Source organism: Abramis brama, assembly GCF_963993115.1.
Source record: "Abramis brama genome assembly, chromosome: 12".
NCBI lineage: Eukaryota > Metazoa > Chordata > Actinopteri > Cypriniformes > Leuciscidae > Abramis > Abramis brama.
The window spans coordinates 10,025,382-10,042,736 of NC_139974.1; the positions used below are offsets into that span (position 1 = coordinate 10,025,382).

At 36.8% G+C, this 17,355-nt stretch overlaps 3 protein-coding genes across 4 annotated transcripts; 1 reads left to right on the forward strand and 2 right to left on the reverse strand.

Moving 5' to 3' along the window:
* Positions 1-886: 886 nt before the first annotated feature.
* psmb8a (proteasome 20S subunit beta 8A) lies at positions 887-4,201 on the reverse strand. Its single transcript, XM_084130189.1, has 6 exons — positions 3,754-4,201; positions 3,131-3,272; positions 2,857-2,968; positions 1,922-2,051; positions 1,474-1,678; positions 887-1,217 (listed from the first exon to the last, which is right to left on the reverse strand). Exons 1-6 carry the CDS (start codon positions 3,898-3,900, stop codon positions 1,129-1,131), a joined length of 825 nt encoding a protein of 274 aa, XP_083986315.1. The 5' UTR covers positions 3,901-4,201; the 3' UTR covers positions 887-1,128.
* A 2,720-nt stretch (positions 4,202-6,921) lies between these two features.
* Positions 6,922-12,693, forward strand: tap2a (transporter associated with antigen processing, subunit type a). Its single transcript, XM_084130171.1, has 11 exons — positions 6,922-7,566; positions 7,658-7,772; positions 7,909-8,039; positions 8,149-8,354; positions 9,185-9,382; positions 9,711-9,839; positions 10,632-10,820; positions 11,124-11,297; positions 11,390-11,549; positions 11,739-11,875; positions 12,021-12,693. Exons 1-11 carry the CDS (start codon positions 7,053-7,055, stop codon positions 12,246-12,248), a joined length of 2,181 nt encoding a protein of 726 aa, XP_083986297.1. The 5' UTR covers positions 6,922-7,052; the 3' UTR covers positions 12,249-12,693.
* A 9-nt stretch (positions 12,694-12,702) lies between these two features.
* Positions 12,703-16,092, reverse strand: psmb9a (proteasome 20S subunit beta 9a). Of its 2 annotated transcripts, XM_084130191.1 has the most exons (7): positions 16,011-16,056; positions 15,841-15,920; positions 15,666-15,733; positions 15,408-15,539; positions 15,181-15,310; positions 13,338-13,479; positions 12,703-12,918 (listed from the first exon to the last, which is right to left on the reverse strand). In XM_084130191.1, exons 2-7 carry the CDS (start codon positions 15,889-15,891, stop codon positions 12,758-12,760), a joined length of 684 nt encoding a protein of 227 aa, XP_083986317.1. In that variant the 5' UTR covers positions 15,892-15,920; positions 16,011-16,056; the 3' UTR covers positions 12,703-12,757. The 2 variants fall into 2 exon arrangements, with proteins under 2 accessions (XP_083986317.1, XP_083986316.1); XM_084130190.1 differs by having other exon boundaries at positions 15,841-16,092.
* Positions 16,093-17,355: the final 1,263 nt, after the last annotated feature.

The following is a 17,355-nucleotide window of genomic DNA, read 5'->3' on the forward strand; positions in this document are numbered from 1 at the left end:
AAAGGTTGAAAAAATACTCTCTCAGTGCTGAGGCACCCAGGGGTAGCCGCGGTGTGAATAAACACACAAGGAAACGCCCACCGAACCGACACACACACACACAAACACAGAACAATAGTGCTGTGAAAACAGCAGTTTGTGAGCTGCAATGCTCGCGGCCACCGCTGATCGCGCCGTCACACCAACACTGTAGGCAGAGAGTAGATCTCTTTGAAGTCTTCAAGGGCTGAATCTCTTTGTAGACAGAAGTCTCACGAAAGCTCGGCTCCGAAGTGAAAGACAATGTGTGCGTGCGCCCGCTTCCTGTTTATACCCGCGCGGCGGGGCGGGGCGCGTGACGCGATTCACGCACGCCAACGTTCATTGGCTCGTTCTGTAGACACTCGAAGTTGATAGGGCTCCCTGAAGTGATCCCAATTACGTCGTCACGTCGACGTTACGTCGAACGTGAGCGACTGAAAGGGAACCACTGTTACGGATGTGACGTTTTCACATTATGGATGTTAAGTGTCTAAACTAATGACTTTTGATCTAAAACTTAAATAGTAATGGCAAATAATTACAAAACTCTAAATTATCCATGATCCACAGGAATACTCCAGACAGTCTTTTAAAATATACAACTTATATACTGTACATAAACACGCAATAAAGCCAAATTGATCCACGTCATTTATTTTTGTGAAAAGCCAGTGCAGGTCTGAGCGGCGGTCATATTTTGTACCGCCATGCGGTACATTTAGTTTGATTGACAGATTCTAATGCAAAATACCTTTTTAAAATAAAACACAATTTGTTAAATAAAATCTATCAATTGTATATTTAATTAATTATATAGATTAAAAAATATATTTATACATTTTTAAATTGAAATGAAAATGTCCTTTCACTATCTTTGTATTATTATTTTTTTCCCCAAAAAATATATACAGGGGCTATATGTGTCCTGCAAAATAAGCCGATTAAGATAATTTATTTGCTAAAAAAGGTAAGTTAAAGTATAGAAAATACAATTCAAAAATATTACAAAGAATGCACCAAAAGTGTTTTTTGATTTGAGAGGAGTTTAATTGTGTCAGGTATTATAGTAAATCAGTCAGTTTTGCATGAGTGAGAGATCATATGTGATCAGAACATTCCCTTCTTATAGCGGTGGATTAACTCAGACACGTCCTCCTTACACACCTTGATCCAGCCATCCTCCTGCATGTGGTAAACTAGAATAGAAAACATGTGTGAAAACTTAAACACAGAGCAAATACACACATGCAACAACAATGAACATTAATGAATTAAGTAAATAATAATGTTCGACAGAAACACAAGTATTTTTGGGGACAAATGACAGATTTCTCCCAGCTTTATGCTGAAACTAAATGGCACATTACTGCATGTTGTACCACCAAATGTATTTACTGTTAATGAAGTTTCAGTTTTATTTCTAGCATTTCGTAATACATTACAGGTACTTACGGTTGACCACACCACCAGAGTAAGCGTCTCTGTGTGTGGCGTGAACAATACCACGCCGGCCCAGCTCATACGCTTCCTCTACAGTCATATCCTCACGATATCCACTGTCCACGACTCCATACGCATAACTGTTCCCACAGCCAGTGGAAAACATCCGGCCAGAGAGACGTGTGCCATTGTCATCCACATAGTACAGGCCTGGACCCTGATGTGAGGAAAATGATTGTATGAACAACTGGAGATTATGTGTGTATGCATAACTGTTACACATGAGATCTTACCAAGAACTTTACAATAATATTATTTATTGTATTTTTTTTATTATTTAAAGTTGTATTTAACTGTATTGTATTGTATTGTATAATATTATATGCTTAGACTGAGAACACCCTAAAAATATGCAAAAAAACAACATTCACAAAGCCTGTCATTCAAACACAGACTTCACCTGCTTGTCCCAGCCGCAGATCATACTCCCCATAGACAGACCCATGCCTCTGTATCCCAGCATCATGTTGCACAGGAGTTTGGAGGCTGCAGACACTGAGATCCTCTGCTTGTTGCGTAGTTTGTAAAGTCTGTTTTTAAAATACACAATACTTAAAACGACATGTATTAATGAAGAATAGCTGTAAATAAAGTGATCAACATAATGGGCTGCATTTTCAATTCCTGTACAATATAAGGTTAATATTTGATAGTTTTATAATGAAATCAAATCAAATAAAAACATTGATCAACATACATTTACAGACTACATCTAATATGATGACTTCATCTTCATGCAAGAACCAATGAGATTTGACATTAGTTGACATTTGAGCAGGGCCATAGCTGGGGTCTCCAAGGCCCTGGTGATTGTTGCGTTGGGCCCCTGGTTGAAATTTCAGGGGCGCCCTATAGCCAGGGACCCTCAGAATCATGACTACCTTGTCTGTACATGCATGCATTGATCAACGTTTTGAATTGATAGTGAATAAAGGCTGAAGTTTTAATCAGTTCATTATACAAAATTTTGCTTAATACCTTTATGCCCTTTGGAGTTTAAAGTTTTTTGATCCCATTAACTTTCATTGTATGGAAAATGAGACAACTAAGACGTTCTTCAAAATACCTTTTTTAAGTGTTCAGCAAAAGAAAGACAGTCATATGGGTTTGGAACAACATGAGTGTGAGTAAATTATGTCAGAATTTACATTTTCGGGTGAACTATCTGTTTAAATCTTTACTAATGCACTGATTATTTTCGTTTTAGAATCTGTTCTTCTAATAATCTTTAACCAAAGCTTTAGACAGTACATTTTCTGACACAGCTGAACACAAACTGGTAACTTCATCCTGAGAGCAGATGCTCATCCCCTTCAGAAGCATGCTGAGACAGACCTGCACTCTTTAGCCAGCAGTCTCTCCCAGTACTGACAGTCTGCAGCGCTGCCCGACATGGTGCCCAGCAGGTAAGGGTTGATCTCAATCACTTTATTGGCCTCCTTTGATGCTGCAACACATTGGGAGAAACATCATGATGCGGCAGATAAATACATGACTGACATGATGTTCACAATTGTTGTGTTTTACTCTGAAGCCTGTTATCAACATCAGCTTGCTATTGACTTAAGGAAGTGTTTTATACTCTTCAATGATGTATGGATGCTCTTACCAATGTATTTTCCAGCTGACGCTCTGGAGTCAACAGCCACGATGACTCCATGACGGAACTTAAATGCCAGGGTTGTGGTGCCATGATTCAGATCTATGGAAACGCCATCCTCACAACTGCATGATTTCAGAAACTTAGAGGGCTGATGGGAACACAATATGTTACAGTATGTGAAAAAGTGTTTGCCCCCTTGGTAAATATGATCAAATATGGCTGTAAAAAATAAATCTGCATTTTTAATCCTATATATATATATATATATATATATATATATATATATATGCTATTATTGATTTTTTGCTGTTGCTGAGAGTCTGCCCCCTGTGTTTCAATAAGATACTTTTTTTTTTTCTGGGAGATAGGAGAAACATATTCTTGCCATATATAAGCAAATAAAAAATAATTACCTATAACCGGCAACACAACTGCTGAAAATAGTCTACAAAACTAGAAAAATGAGGGTTTATGTAGGGATATTTTTGGATTAGCCTAATCTGTTAAACATGCTATGTTTCAGTGCAATCTCATGCTTCTTCCATTTTCACACAAAAAACTTTGTTTGTATGTTGCCTTAGCGTATAACGATTTAGTAATGAATTTACTTTCATGATAAAGTTACTAACGTCAAATCCAACAGGTACTGCGAATTCCTGGCATTTGTTCCCAAAACTGTAGTGATTTGACGGGTCGAGAAGATGCGTTTGCTTAAAGCCGAACTGTGACGCGGAATTTGGCCTACACCTATATCCACTTACATCCAAAAGAGCCATTCTTTTACAAAGAAAGGGCAATTAAAGAAAATAAAACAGTAAAAGCGAAATGAGCTAACGTAGCCTATTTTACACGAAGGAAATACTATTCCTCTCCGGAAGACAATGATTTCGAAACCGAAAGTTTTAGAGAAACTATTTTACATGTAGTTTCGATTACGACTAAAATATAGCCTAGGGGCTATACATGTTTAAAAACTATACATATACGCTATATACGAATAGCATATGTACATTATGTTCTTTTGCTTCTGTAGTTTAAAAGAATTTGATGTGATTCTTTGTACACTGCTGGCTGACCAATAGGATCACGAGTCTTTCAGCGTCATCAATATCTATATAGATTCATCCTATGCAGGTTAAACAGGTGTAGGCTAACATTGGTACGGTAGCCTATATACGGAAACAAGTTTGGACACACCCTATTCCAAAACGCATTATAGAGATGGTTTGTTAAGTTTATTGCCTGAAACTGCAGAGCAAACTATAGGCCCTATTATAAAAATCTGAAATGTGTCATAGCCTAAATGAACCTATTGAATTTGTCCTTATAATCTTTAATATGATTTTCTAGTCACAACCAGTAGGCTAGGCTACTAATGCTGTTCAAATGTTAAAATAAAGGCCATTGATTGTCATTTCCTCCCTCTTTTTTAATATTCTTTCTGAATAGTTCTGAAAAAAAGTTCTGTTATGTTTACTAAAACAGACCTTTGCGTTTATAAAACATATTGTTCAGTTCATGTGCTGGAAATTGTATTTTATTGATGATTATTTCTGCACTCTCTACCATTTGCACAGTCCACTACAGCAAACACCCTTTACAGCAAAATCTAACATCAAAACAGTAACTGAGTTGAAAGGATCCCTCTTCCAGATCACATTACGACATCACAGTGTATTTCTTGGCTCAACTGGATCCAGTTTCCATCATTTGAACTGTCTCATGCACCAACTCCAGCTCCAGCTGAGTCACAGTTTTAGTTCGAACTGGTGTTGTACTGGGCTTATACTTATACTTTGCCTATCTGTTAGAGATATAGATCAATATATTACCAATATAAGGCATTAGGTAGAATTAACACCTTTGAATATGTACAGGTGCTGTGATATATTAAAGTAAAGAAATTGTAATTACAAAAAAAGTAATAATGTGTGACCTGTGTTGTGTTGTCTTACCTCTTCCAGGTATCACATAACATACATTTAGTCTTCAAGATAGAAATATAAATAATAGGTATATATAGGCTACTGATAAATAATAAATCCGACCTTTAAAAATAACATGAAATAAAAAAAAATTACCTCAAAAACCAAAAGTAACGATAACTATTTAACACTTTAGTTTAGGGTCCATTCTGCTTATAAGCATGCTTATCACTGGGTATTGGCTGTTTATTAGGACTTATAAAGCACATGATGCATGTGCACATATCTGCATGACCATAATCTACATCCCTTAATCCAATACCTAAACTTAACAACCACCTAACTATCAGCTAATTAGTAATTAGGAGTTTATTGATGCAAATGCAATATTAATAATAATGTCGTAGGTAATTAATAGTGAGAATTGTACCCTAATTTGCAGTGTGACCCTATTTTCTATTAACAATGTTTAGTAATTTATGTTAATTAATTTAGCTGTACATGTGATTAGGACTTGCCATTGTTACATTCTTACATTTATTAAAACCACATTTCATTGATGCATCTCACTCAAACATTTCTGTTCACGCAGAGACTGAAACACTTCAATCAGCTGCTTTTATTTAGTGATCAAATAAAGCAAATGTGATTTGATACACAACCTACTATACTTAATTCTACCTAATGGTCCTCAGTAATACTAACCAATCATTAGCTGGCACGACACATTCTTCATTTTCAGAATTTAATTTATTGGAATATAAGAATAATGCTTGATTTAAGGCTACAACAAAAAAAATGACATACATAATACCATATTGTTCCAAGGTTACTTAACTTCCAAAATTCTGTGTTATAATGATGATGCATGGGCTTAAATCACACAGTTAAGTATTTAGCACCAGCACCGTGTATGTGCACATATTTCATCATGTCTTAAGTCTTCTTCAGATGAAATATATGTGCAAATAAGGACACTGATACAGCCGTATCAGTATATATATATATAATGATTAGCCAGACTGCACACAAACACCTCACACAACCTGCTTTGCTCAATTCTACCTAGCAACCGTTGACCCAGTAATATGATTGGTCAAGCATTACCTGACATGCAAAACCTGCAACTGTGAATTCTGTCTAAGGTGATGATAAACAGGGCAACTTTTTGAGCAATGTTGCTGGGCAATGTTGCTGTCAACGGGCAACCAGATGAGACACAGTCAGTGCCCACGACCGATCTAAATTATCCAGATAGAAATGTATTGCCCATTTTCAATGGGAAAGTGCCCAAGCAACAATCGACCGGCAAGATTGCCCAGCAACATTGCTCAAAAAGTTGCCCTGTGTATAAAAATGTACCTGGTTTATAGTAGACCTATAGCGAATAAACCCCTAATAATAAAATAAACCCCTAATAATGAAACACCTAAATGTTTTTTGATTGAACATATGCTTCAGAGTGTAGCATATAGGCTAGGCTATTCACTGCTTCAATGTATTTTTAGATTATCTTCTTGTTTTCTTGTTCTTTTAACAAGCTATTTGTATCACAAGAGCACAAACAGAAGCAGGAAGAACTTTTTATAAATAGACAGCATTGTTTGTTTTTGTAGGTCTATTTTTGCTTTTTGTCATTATTTAGCCTATAGCCTATACCTAGGCTATAATGATGATATGCAAAACTGTTGTGAAAATACAAAAACAAACAATGTAAGTCTATTTATAAAAACATAAGTGTAAGCTGATTGGCTATTTTAATTTAAAATACAATGATATTTGAAAACAATGATAAGCTTATTTATATTGCACCAGAATTGGCCAGAATTAATTAAATCTTGCCTACTCCTCACGGAAATCCCCATCTAAATGAAACCGAAAGTAGAAAATCGCAAGGAAAATGCGAATGAGAACAATCCTAACATGGGCTATAGCTTGTAGTCTTCCTAAAGGACAAAATTCCTTTTATTCTTAGTCTTAGTTTAGAAATAAATAATCGCACGATGGAGCTCAAGATGCAACATGCAAAAGCGCTGCTCATGGACCTGGCGATAAGTTGTTTGTTACATTACAGCACAAATGCTTTTTTAAAGAATAACAGCAGTGTATTTCTCCTGACTCAACTCTGGTTCACGGCTGGTGTGAAGTGGGTAAGTCTCAGGTGTTTTCTGCTCGGCAGCTGGAAAGATGCGTCCGTGCGGCGCTGCGTAGCGGTGACATGCTTGATGTGTCCGGTTTATGAAAGCGGACTGACGCTCCTCATGAACACTCAGCCGGAGAACTGGAGCGGGTCTTTGTCTTGCCCTGGAAAAACTATTACTTCCACAGCTGCAACACTTATAGCGTGTTTGTTCTGGGAAGTAAGTTTTCCAGACACAAAAAGGAAAGCGGAAAGTTCAGAATGCGCGGAGACGAAACAGAGAAACCGGGCGCTCTTCATGCGAGTGGTCCGTTATTCCAAGCCCGACGCCCCCTTGCTGAGTGGAGCGTTTGTGTTTCTTGCTCTTGCGGTCATATGTAAGTATGGATTAAGAGAAAGACTTTGCAAACAGAACTTTAAAATTAAGTTTAAAACTGTAAATGCTTTTCTTCTTTTTGTATTTTAAAGGTGATATGTGCATCCCATATTACACGGGAAAGGTCATAGACATCCTGGGAGAACATTACCAACCAAACAGCTTCATGTCAGCAATCTTTCTCATGGGGCTCCTCTCACTGGGCAGGTACTGAATGTTATTTAAAAGTAATCTGTGAGCAATCACAGTTTATGATTGTGTCAAAAGGTTGTGTCAAAAACGGTCCTGTGTGTTGGAAGATATAGGCTAAATTAATATGTTTGAATATTATCTTGATCCATAGCTCTTTGTCCTCTGGGTTGCGTGGAGGTCTCTTTATGTGCACCCTGTCCAGACTGAACAAGAGAGTTCGTGTTATGCTCTTTAATTCTTTGGTCAAACAGGAGATAGGATTTTTTGAGGATAAAAAGACAGGTAGGATTAATTAGTTGCTCAAGAGGTAAATATTTTAAATACATGCAAAGAACACAAATTTGAAGCGTTTGTTTTCAATTATTATCTCAAACTGTTTTTTATTTGTCAGGGGACTTGACATCACGTCTGTCTGTCGACACCAAGTTAATGAGCCAATCAGTGGCAATGAATGTGAACATCCTTCTGCGCAGCTTAATTAAAAGTGTTGGTGTCCTTTATCTGATGGTCAGCCTGTCCTGGAAACTCACACTGGTCACTTTCATCGAAGCCCCGCTGATTGCCATCACTCAAAAGATTTACAACACACACTATCAGGTCAGATGAACTGATTAAGGTATTTAAATATAGCAATGTAAAGTTAGCCTGGAAATCCAGACCCAAATCTGAAAGATTAATGGTCTGGCGTCGACTAATGAAAATCGGCCAGCTCGAGGGGCGGCACCAAGCATGCATTTGAAAATCTCACTGCACGCAATTGGAAAACACTACGACCAATCACAACATCGCTTAGCTACCAGCGGAGCTAACTGGTAGATTAGACTCTTACCGTATCCGGTCTGCAAAACAGCAAAAACATCCTTCTTGCAAAGGAACGATTCGAGCGGCGTCTTCTGTTCCTCTTTTAGATAAAAAGCCAAGTCTAACTCGTTCATTGTAGCGTCCAAAGCCGTTTCAAACAACTGGTGTTCATCCATAGCCATCTTGTTTACTAAATGACTTCGATGTCACAGCGCTGTCGTCTTCTGTTTAGCTCGCCTCTGGCCCGCCTATATCAGATAACCCGATGTGATTGGTGCTGCTCGGATACAAGGGCACATTTAATGAGCATCATTACTCTACACCAGAGTAAACTCGCTGAGCAAATTCAACTTGTGCTCTCGCGAGAACTCTGGATTTCCAGGGTAAATCAGAGTTGAAATGACAGTAATTTTAAAGCACATTTTAGATCACCACTGAACAAGTTTAGGCATCTCATTCTGACTTTTGTCCTCTTTTTCACCAAGTCTTGCTTCATTAACATTTCACATTGTGGACCCTTCACCCACTCTTGATGAATACATCCTCTGTATCTCTGTTTCTTTTCATTTTTGAACGATTTTTTCTTTTAAATGTTTACACTGAACCAAAACCATCTCGCTGTGCAGCAATTATCAAAAGAAGTTCAGGACTCGGTGGCCAGAGCCAATGAGACAGCAGGAGAAGTGGTTGCCGGGGTGAGGACTGTACGCAGTTTCCGCATGGAACCCAGTGAAGCCCGTCGTTATGACGACCGATTAACTGACACTCACAACCTGAAGACTCGAAGAGATACAGTGAGGGCCATCTACCTATTAGTGCGACGGGTGGGTTTACTGCATAGGATTCTATCCTTATATCATTCATATGTAATATATAAAATGTATTTAATATATTTAATTAAATATATTATTTTAATATATTTCTAATAGTTAACATATAGTAAAATACAATGTTATCATACATTGCAATATATTTCAATATAAGTACAGTAGGTTAAATATACAATAGATTAAGTCAAATAAATCACATCATAGTTAACACTCTGCTCAACAGTAAACTTTTCTATAAGCTGTACACAATGATAGATTTTTCTTTGCATCATCAGTCATATAGCATTAGGTTTTATTTTACTGTATTTTATTATATTTGCAGCTGATGTCATTAGGAATTCAAGTTCTGATGATGTACTACGGGCGTCAGTTCATCAAGTCAGGCTGCATGAGTACAGGCAACCTTGTGTCCTTCATCCTCTACCAGGCTGACCTGGGATCATACATCAGGGTTTGGACTCATTTTGTTTTGATATAGCCACTGTCTCTTTCTTGGTGCATTCATTCAAAGCCCTATCTGAACCCAAATAGTTGTCCTGGGGAGGTCAGGTATATTTGATTTTCACTGATTTTGTGGTTAAATCAATTTGAATAAAATAATATTTCCAATATGGAAATGATGAAAATTTTGGAAATTGTGGTTTGTATATATATATATATATATATATATATATATATATATATATATATAATTATTATTATTTTTATATCATGTATGTACCCTGAATGTTTTTATTTTTACCATCGTCAGATACTATATGACATAAAAAGTGAATTAGTGAATTAAGGTCAGAAACTGCAGAACGAATAGTGTATAGTAGCAGTGTTAAATGTGATCCTTAATCTTAATAAATTAATTTGCTTAATTAGTTACATAATGTTTATATATACATCCAGACAAGAACTCTCATTTTAGTGTTTTAAGGCCAATTCACACTTCACTGTCAGATGCCGACAGATGGCAACAGACACAGACAGACAGGTTTTGTCAGAGCGTTACTCTTTTTGGAGTCTGTTGGAGTTTGTTTTCACCAATTGATCATGCTGAAATTGGAATTAGAATGTCTGAGAAGTGCTGTAATCAGGTAACTGTTGCGTTGGTTTGTGTCTGCCAGTGTAGTGTAAAATGGCCTTTAGTAAAAATTTCATCCATATAATATTATAAATCCCAATCGAAATTTGGCGCTATTTTCAATATTTTGTTTCTGTGCAATCAGTGAACTCTTGTTCTGTCTTTCCACAGTCTCTTGTCTACATGTATTCTAACATGCTAAACTCCGTGGGTGCGGCTGCTAAAGTTTTTGAGTACCTGGACAGAAAGCCACAAGTGGGCATAGATGGAAGTCTTCATCCTGAAACCTTGACTGGCAAAGTCCACTTCAACAACCTCACCTTCTTCTACCCAACTCGACCTGATCAACCAGCCCTCAAGGTACAGTGCACTCAGAATGTGCATATTAGCTATGTTATAAACAATATATGCAAAATTGTTTCTTATTTTGTGGATTAATCTAAATATAGTTAGATAATTAGATTACTCTAAATAATGTAACTTTTGAGTTGCTTTTTATTTTTAGTCACTTAGTAAACCTTTATATTTTATATTTCCTATATATCTCCAAATAAATGTCTTTGTATATTGTATACTGTATATTTGTTTTAATTAATATGCTGTGCTTGATTGATTGATTGATTGATTGATTGATTGATTGATTGATTGATTGATTGATTTCAGAACTTCTCTCTGGAGTTGAAGCCGGGTCAGATGACGGCTCTGGTGGGAATGTCAGGCGGGGGGAAGAGCACCTGTGTGAGTCTGCTGGAGAGATTCTACCAGCCTCAACAGGGACATATTCTGTTAGATGGACAGCCACTGCAGAACTACCAGCACAAATATTTGCACCAGAAGGTCATTTCGGGATTATTAAATCATCGCATTGCATTAGTATGTCCATTGTGAAATTATTTGACTCTAATATTCTTGCTCATTTATACCTATAGGTGGCCATGGTAGGTCAGGACCCTGTGCTTTTTTCTGGCTCCATCAGGGACAACATAGCTTACGGTTTGACTGATTGTGATCAGAAAAAGGTGGAGGATGCAGCCAAAGATGCCAATGCCCATGATTTCATCAGTCGACTAGAAAAAAGATATGACACAGGTACAGCTAAAGAATCATTCTTCCATTTATGCATGCTAATAAATGCATTGCAATTACTATTTGACTCTATGGAAATGATATTTTCAAATGTAGAGTATTTAACATACCATATCTCTTATTTATTTTGGCATATTACTTCAGTTGTTAGGACCTTTCATTAAATCTGTGTATGGGTATTATGTGCATTAGATGTTGGAGAGCGTGGTTGTCTTCTCTCTGGGGGTCAGAAGCAGCGCATTGCTATTGCCAGAGCTCTAATCAGACAACCTCAGGTGCTCATACTGGATGAGGTCTCCAGCAGCCTGGACACTGAGAGCGAACGCATGGTACATTTTTTGTCACCTCTACTTTACTACATTTCAAAATAACCTCTGGTGAATCTGTTGTATTACTGAAAAATAAGCCCATTGATACTTATCTCAACAACTTTTCACCTACTTTTTTATACCACATTGTTTATTCCATTAATAGGTTCAGGATGCGCTGGCCCGTCATCCCAACCAGACCTTGCTAGTGATTGCACATAGGCTGAAAACAATTGAAAGGGCAGACCAGATCATTTTGATCGACAAAGGGGAGGTTGTGGAGCAAGGGACACATCAGGAACTGATGGAGAAGAAAGGCAATTACTATAAACTGAGAGAGAGGCTCTTCACTGAGGAAAAAGAAGTAGACGAGGAGGAGGTCAAACAGGAATGAGTTTCTTATTATAAGCATTTTCCAAGAATACATTACTATTTATAATAACAGGCAGCATATTCACAATGAAACAGAATTCGTTTCATTTTAAAATAGCATTGTATTCATTAAACATTTGCTTTTCGTTGGCTAACCATTTATATTTTTTCCACTTTGAATGAACTTTGAACGTTAAACATTAAGTCAATTAATGCTCTCTTGCCTGAAAGTCTAAGACAACAGAAAAGGCAGTGAAATATAAAACAGCAATCAATGGCAAAATTGATTTGTGTATTGTCAATAAGATACTGTATGTGAATATACACCTATATTTGTGTTTCATTACTCATTTTGTCATTCTGTTTATTATACCAATATGTTCTTGTGAAATGTTTTCATTTTCCTTAGAACAATTATCTGCTAGGTGCATCAAGGGGACTAAAATATTAAAAGATGAACATTGCACAAAGAAAAAAAGAGTGAACGTTTTTATTGATAAACCATACAAATGCATCAAACATAATTTTTGTTCACACTTTTGCTGCCTTGGATGGCTCCATTATATGTGGATCATAGAATGTAGGAAGCTGGTTTCCGAGAACACATTTCTCTTCCACGCCTTCACTGTCAATGGTAACAAGGTAGGCCACACCCCCGCTGGAACCATCTCTGCTCATTGCCAGTGACAGACCTTGAAGTACAAGGCACATTGTAAATTAGAAAAGATTCACAATCCAAATACTGCACATAATATCATTTTGGAAAGAATTTTAAAGGTATAGCGGAGGATCTTTCCGAATTTTAGATAAGACCCACCCTCTCCACTTTTTGAATAAGTTTGATTGATTCACCAGACTGATTGACAATTAGGAGGACCAATAGTATAGGTGATCCACCCGGAAGTAAAAAATCCTCCGCTATACCTTTAAGCCAAAAAAATGTTGTTGACTTTTCACACACTGACATTCATGATAATAGGCACAGTATTTTAAGTAGGCCTAACCTAAGTGGATCCCTTAGCCAGTAAATTGCTCTGGTAAAACAATTAAGAAAAGCATGTGACTCTTGAAATCTAACTATAGAAAGAAAACTGATTTATATGTGACGCACTGTTGATCACAAACTCTTGGCTCTCCTGTCTGGTCATGCGTGGTCTGTATTCAGCGTCCACAAAGCCATAGATATAAAAACTTCCAGAGCCACCCACTGCAAATGGTTGTCTGGTAATTAACCCATTAAGGGTCGCATAGACCTGCAAAGACAAACACATAGTAATGAGGTACATTCATTAAACATCTACTCAAGCAATACTTAAAAAATTTTGTTAAAAATTAATGAAAATCCATTACTGAGAGGACATAAAATCAGTGTTCTTCCTTATCCAGATTCATATGGTGATCCTATCTTATTTGACATTTTTAGCTATCTGATCTTTTTTAATTGAATGGTAAACACACAACACAAAGAATTTACAGATAAAACAAGACACTCAAAAAGACTGCATAGGGTTTAAGAAGTAAAAAATAATAATAAATGGAGTAAAATGGAAGAAATAAAATAAAATTAAGGCAGCAGTTCAAAGTTGTACTTTTCTCTTTAGCAATCTATAATTGTATATAGATTTTTTATTATCAATATTTTTAACAAATATAGCTACCAGTCAATAAACATAACAAATATATCCATAAAAACCTTAAACATGGTGCATATGAAATTCACCAAATAAAATAAGATTCACCATTAACAGATAAACAAATATATTTTTGGATTCAAAATATATATAAACATCTTTGCAAATTATGTAAAATTATGCCCAGATATCTGTTGAACAAAAGTTGAAAATTGAACAACTTTCATCAATGTCCAAAGAGTTTGATTATGAGCTATGGGGTCTCATTTGATAGGAAATTTGATAGGATTGACGTCAAAAAAAGAATGTCCAGTTACATATTTGTGTATGAATGCAGAGGAGTGGTTGAAGCTCGACAAAAATGTTATCGCATAGAATTTTAACTAGTCGACTATGCTGCATAGCCACAATGGCTGCATCCTAAATCTTAAAAATGCTGCCTTCGGAGGTTGCATTTCAAGCATCAAGGCATGTCTGAATTCAATGTTAGCTTCACTTCTGTTTCCCGAGATACCTTTATCTCATCGGTTTTTGAAGGCAGAATAGATGTATCCTTCGCTGCCTTTGATATCCCAGAAACCTGTGCTTTTCATTCTGTGACAGCTGAGCTAAAAAAGTAAAGATGGCATCTGCGGTTGGTGGTCAGTTTGTGTGTAAATGTCCATTTTTGTCCTATCAGCATGAAATTATTGTAGTAATTTAATATTCTCTTAGTTTCCACCAAAGCTCGCTCTATTTTTGATGTAGACCATTAAACTGTTACGCTGTCTCAGAAGGCGAAGCACTGCAACTTCTGCGGAGTGATTTACTCAGCTCTGAGCGAACTCTCTGCTCCTCACCATGGGGCTTCCTCAGGTGCTGCTAGCAAATCACTCCGCCCAAATAGCAGTGCTTTGCCTTCTGAGAATATAGTTCCCAGTATGTATACGGTTAGAAGATGGCTGTGTCTTATGTGACCTTGTTATTTGTACACGCTGTGACTATACAAATCATCACATAAATAGGAAAATGTTGCTGTTATTTTGTCACTTATTGGGAGCAGTATGCTAGCTGGAGCCATTTAACTCCAGTATTTGTGCTAAGCTATAGGCTAGCGGTGGGTGCGTCACTCTGGGGGATAAGGTGAATAAGCTAAAGTCCCAAAAAGTCGACGTGTTCCTTTAAGGAATAGGAGTTGGTATACATATTCAACGGTGTGCAAAGATCGATTGTGTTTATGATCATATGTAATGGGCCGGTCTGGGCCAAAATTCCAGGGCCGATTTTTTGTCCCAGTCCAGTCCAGCCCTGGTCTGCGTGTAAACATAAATAACCACTTCGTACCTGTCCCCCGTCTTTCTTGTCCCATCCACCCACAATGAGATGAGCAGAAAGTTCCTCTTTGTATTTGTAAGAGATGTTTTTCACAAGAGTTGCTGCTGAGCACACCAGGGGTTCCTCGTCCACCTCAATGCTGATAAACAGATTTACAGACAGAGAAAGTTCAGCAATATAAAATGTGTTGCGTACCTATAAGTGCAATATTTTCTGTATGAAAGTTTTTTTTTTACCTGTGCACATCCAGTTGGTAGTTGACTATCTCAGCAATGGTTTGAGCATCCGCTGCTGATCCAGACAGAGCACAGTAGATCTTGTCATGTAGGGGTGAGAGCTTGTTCATCACACGATTTACCACTGTCTCCCTGGGGGAAACAACAACAAGACGAATATTAAAGTAAGACAATACATGAATCTAAAGACCCAGAGACGTATTTTATAGATTAGTGGCAGAGCAAGATGTCAGCGTCCATCGATAGGCTAAGTCTCACCCTGCAGAAACTCTAGAGTCGGAACCAAGCACTACTCCACCATCGAACTCTATGGCTATTATTGTCGTCTACAGATAGAATACAAGGGAAAATGCGTTAAATATTTAATTATGGGAAAAAATACAATAGAAAAGCAACATTATTCTGTTTGACGGAATCACTGAGATCGACTTACTCCCATTTTGAGTCCTTTGGACCCGCCACAGTCGCTATTACTCCCTTGCATCGTGTCTGACTGTGATCGCTTCGGTACAGCTGTATTAACAATTACAAAATATTTGGTTACGCGGTTTAATTCTTTAAAAACTGATTGAAATGTGTCGGCAAAGAGACAACGCAGCCTACTTTCACTTTCGTGCTAATGCGTCACGACGCTGAGCTGCGCTTCTGTGACTGTCCGCACAAACTGCATAGCCTACACGTCCTCATTTTACGCCACCTGCTCAACCATTGTTTGGTTTAAAATATCAAAATATCAAGTCATTTAAATAAGTTGTTTTCTTTCTGTCATTTACTGTCATTTTGCACATAGACTCTTAGCAATTATGCATTGAAGAGCCAAAAAGGGATTTTCGCAGCTTTATGTCATAGAAGAACTAGGCTACATGTATTTAAAAACCTTGCCATTTAGAACCTTGAATTGAAATTTTAAATGTAAAGAATAAAGAACATTTTGTGCAAAGCAGCATTCCGTCACTAAAAAATATTTTGATCAATAAACTTAATTATATTGAGGAAAAGTTTCAATTCCTGTATCAAGACCAGAGCCCATTCAAACAAATCTTGTTTTAATTGAAACAATGACTTAATTGAAGTTCTTGTGTGTTAAATACCTAACCAAACACAAATGTGCCTGTTAAAATTAACATTTCCCCCAAAAAATGTACACTGTAAAAAAAAACTAAAAAAAAAACTTGAGGCAACCAGCTTCAGGATCAAGGCATATTTGAATTGGCTCAACTTTAAGATTAAAAATTAAGATTAAAGTTGGTCTGTGCTTCCATTGAGCGCAATATAATAAGTTATATAAACTAAAAATTAATTATGCTTTTTACTTAGATCCACATTCAGTCAGCTTGTATTTTAAGCTAATACACATTTATATTTTATAACAGGGATAGAACTCTCTTATTTTTTCCAACTGAATAAGTTCAATAGAATTACTTCCAAAGCACATTGTGTATATGTGCTGAAATGAAAGAGATCTCACTGAAGAAAACACTATATGGTGACTTGAAACATAACTCTTACACGACAAAATATAATCAAAAACACTAGAGCTAAAACATGTTTTGCCAACAACAAAAAGTGCATAAACCTTGATCAAACTGAGCATGCTTTGCCCCTCACCACCAAACTTGACATTGTAAATTCTTGCTGTTTAATATTTTAAATTGTATATTTTGAATTTAAGTTGCCAAAAAATGACTTTAATTAATATTTTATATTTTGAAGAATATGCGGGTAACCAAACAGTTGATGGTCCACACTGACTTCCGGTCAATGGGGTCCATCAACTGTCTGGTAACCCATATTCTTCAAAATATCTTCTTTTGTGTTCAGCTGAAAAAAGAAATTCACACAGGTTTGAAACAACTTGAGGGTGAGAAAATGATGACAGAATTTTTTGGTGAACTATCCCTTTAAGAGCCTTTGCAGGGATTTTTGTAACATGAGTTGAGTTGTAACA

Bases quoted from the DNA above. Each gene is read 5' to 3' on its own strand.
- psmb8a (XM_084130189.1), bottom strand. From the start codon at position 3,900: ATGGCTCTTTTGGATGTAAGTGGATATAGGTGTAGGCCAAATTCCGCG. The intron at 2,052-2,856 runs GTCTGTCTCAGC...TTTTAAAAACAG, and splicing joins CTGCTGGCTAAAGAGTGCAG to ACTTTACAAACTACGCAACA. The intron at 1,679-1,921 runs GTGAAGTCTGTG...TCCTCACATCAG, and splicing joins TCTGCGGCTGGGACAAGCAG to GGTCCAGGCCTGTACTATGT.
- tap2a (XM_084130171.1), top strand. From the start codon at position 7,053: ATGGAGCTCAAGATGCAACATGCAAAAGCGCTGCTCATGGACCTGGCG. The intron at 8,040-8,148 runs GTAGGATTAATT...TTTATTTGTCAG, and splicing joins TTTTGAGGATAAAAAGACAG to GGGACTTGACATCACGTCTG. The intron at 9,840-10,631 runs GTTTGGACTCAT...GTCTTTCCACAG, and splicing joins ACCTGGGATCATACATCAGG to TCTCTTGTCTACATGTATTC.
- psmb9a (XM_084130190.1), bottom strand. From the start codon at position 15,891: ATGCAAGGGAGTAATAGCGACTGTGGCGGGTCCAAAGGACTCAAAATG. The intron at 15,311-15,407 runs GTAAAAAAAAAA...TCTGTTTATCAG, and splicing joins TACCAACTGGATGTGCACAG to CATTGAGGTGGACGAGGAAC. The intron at 13,480-15,180 runs GTACGAAGTGGT...TTGTCTTTGCAG, and splicing joins ACAAGAAAGACGGGGGACAG to GTCTATGCGACCCTTAATGG.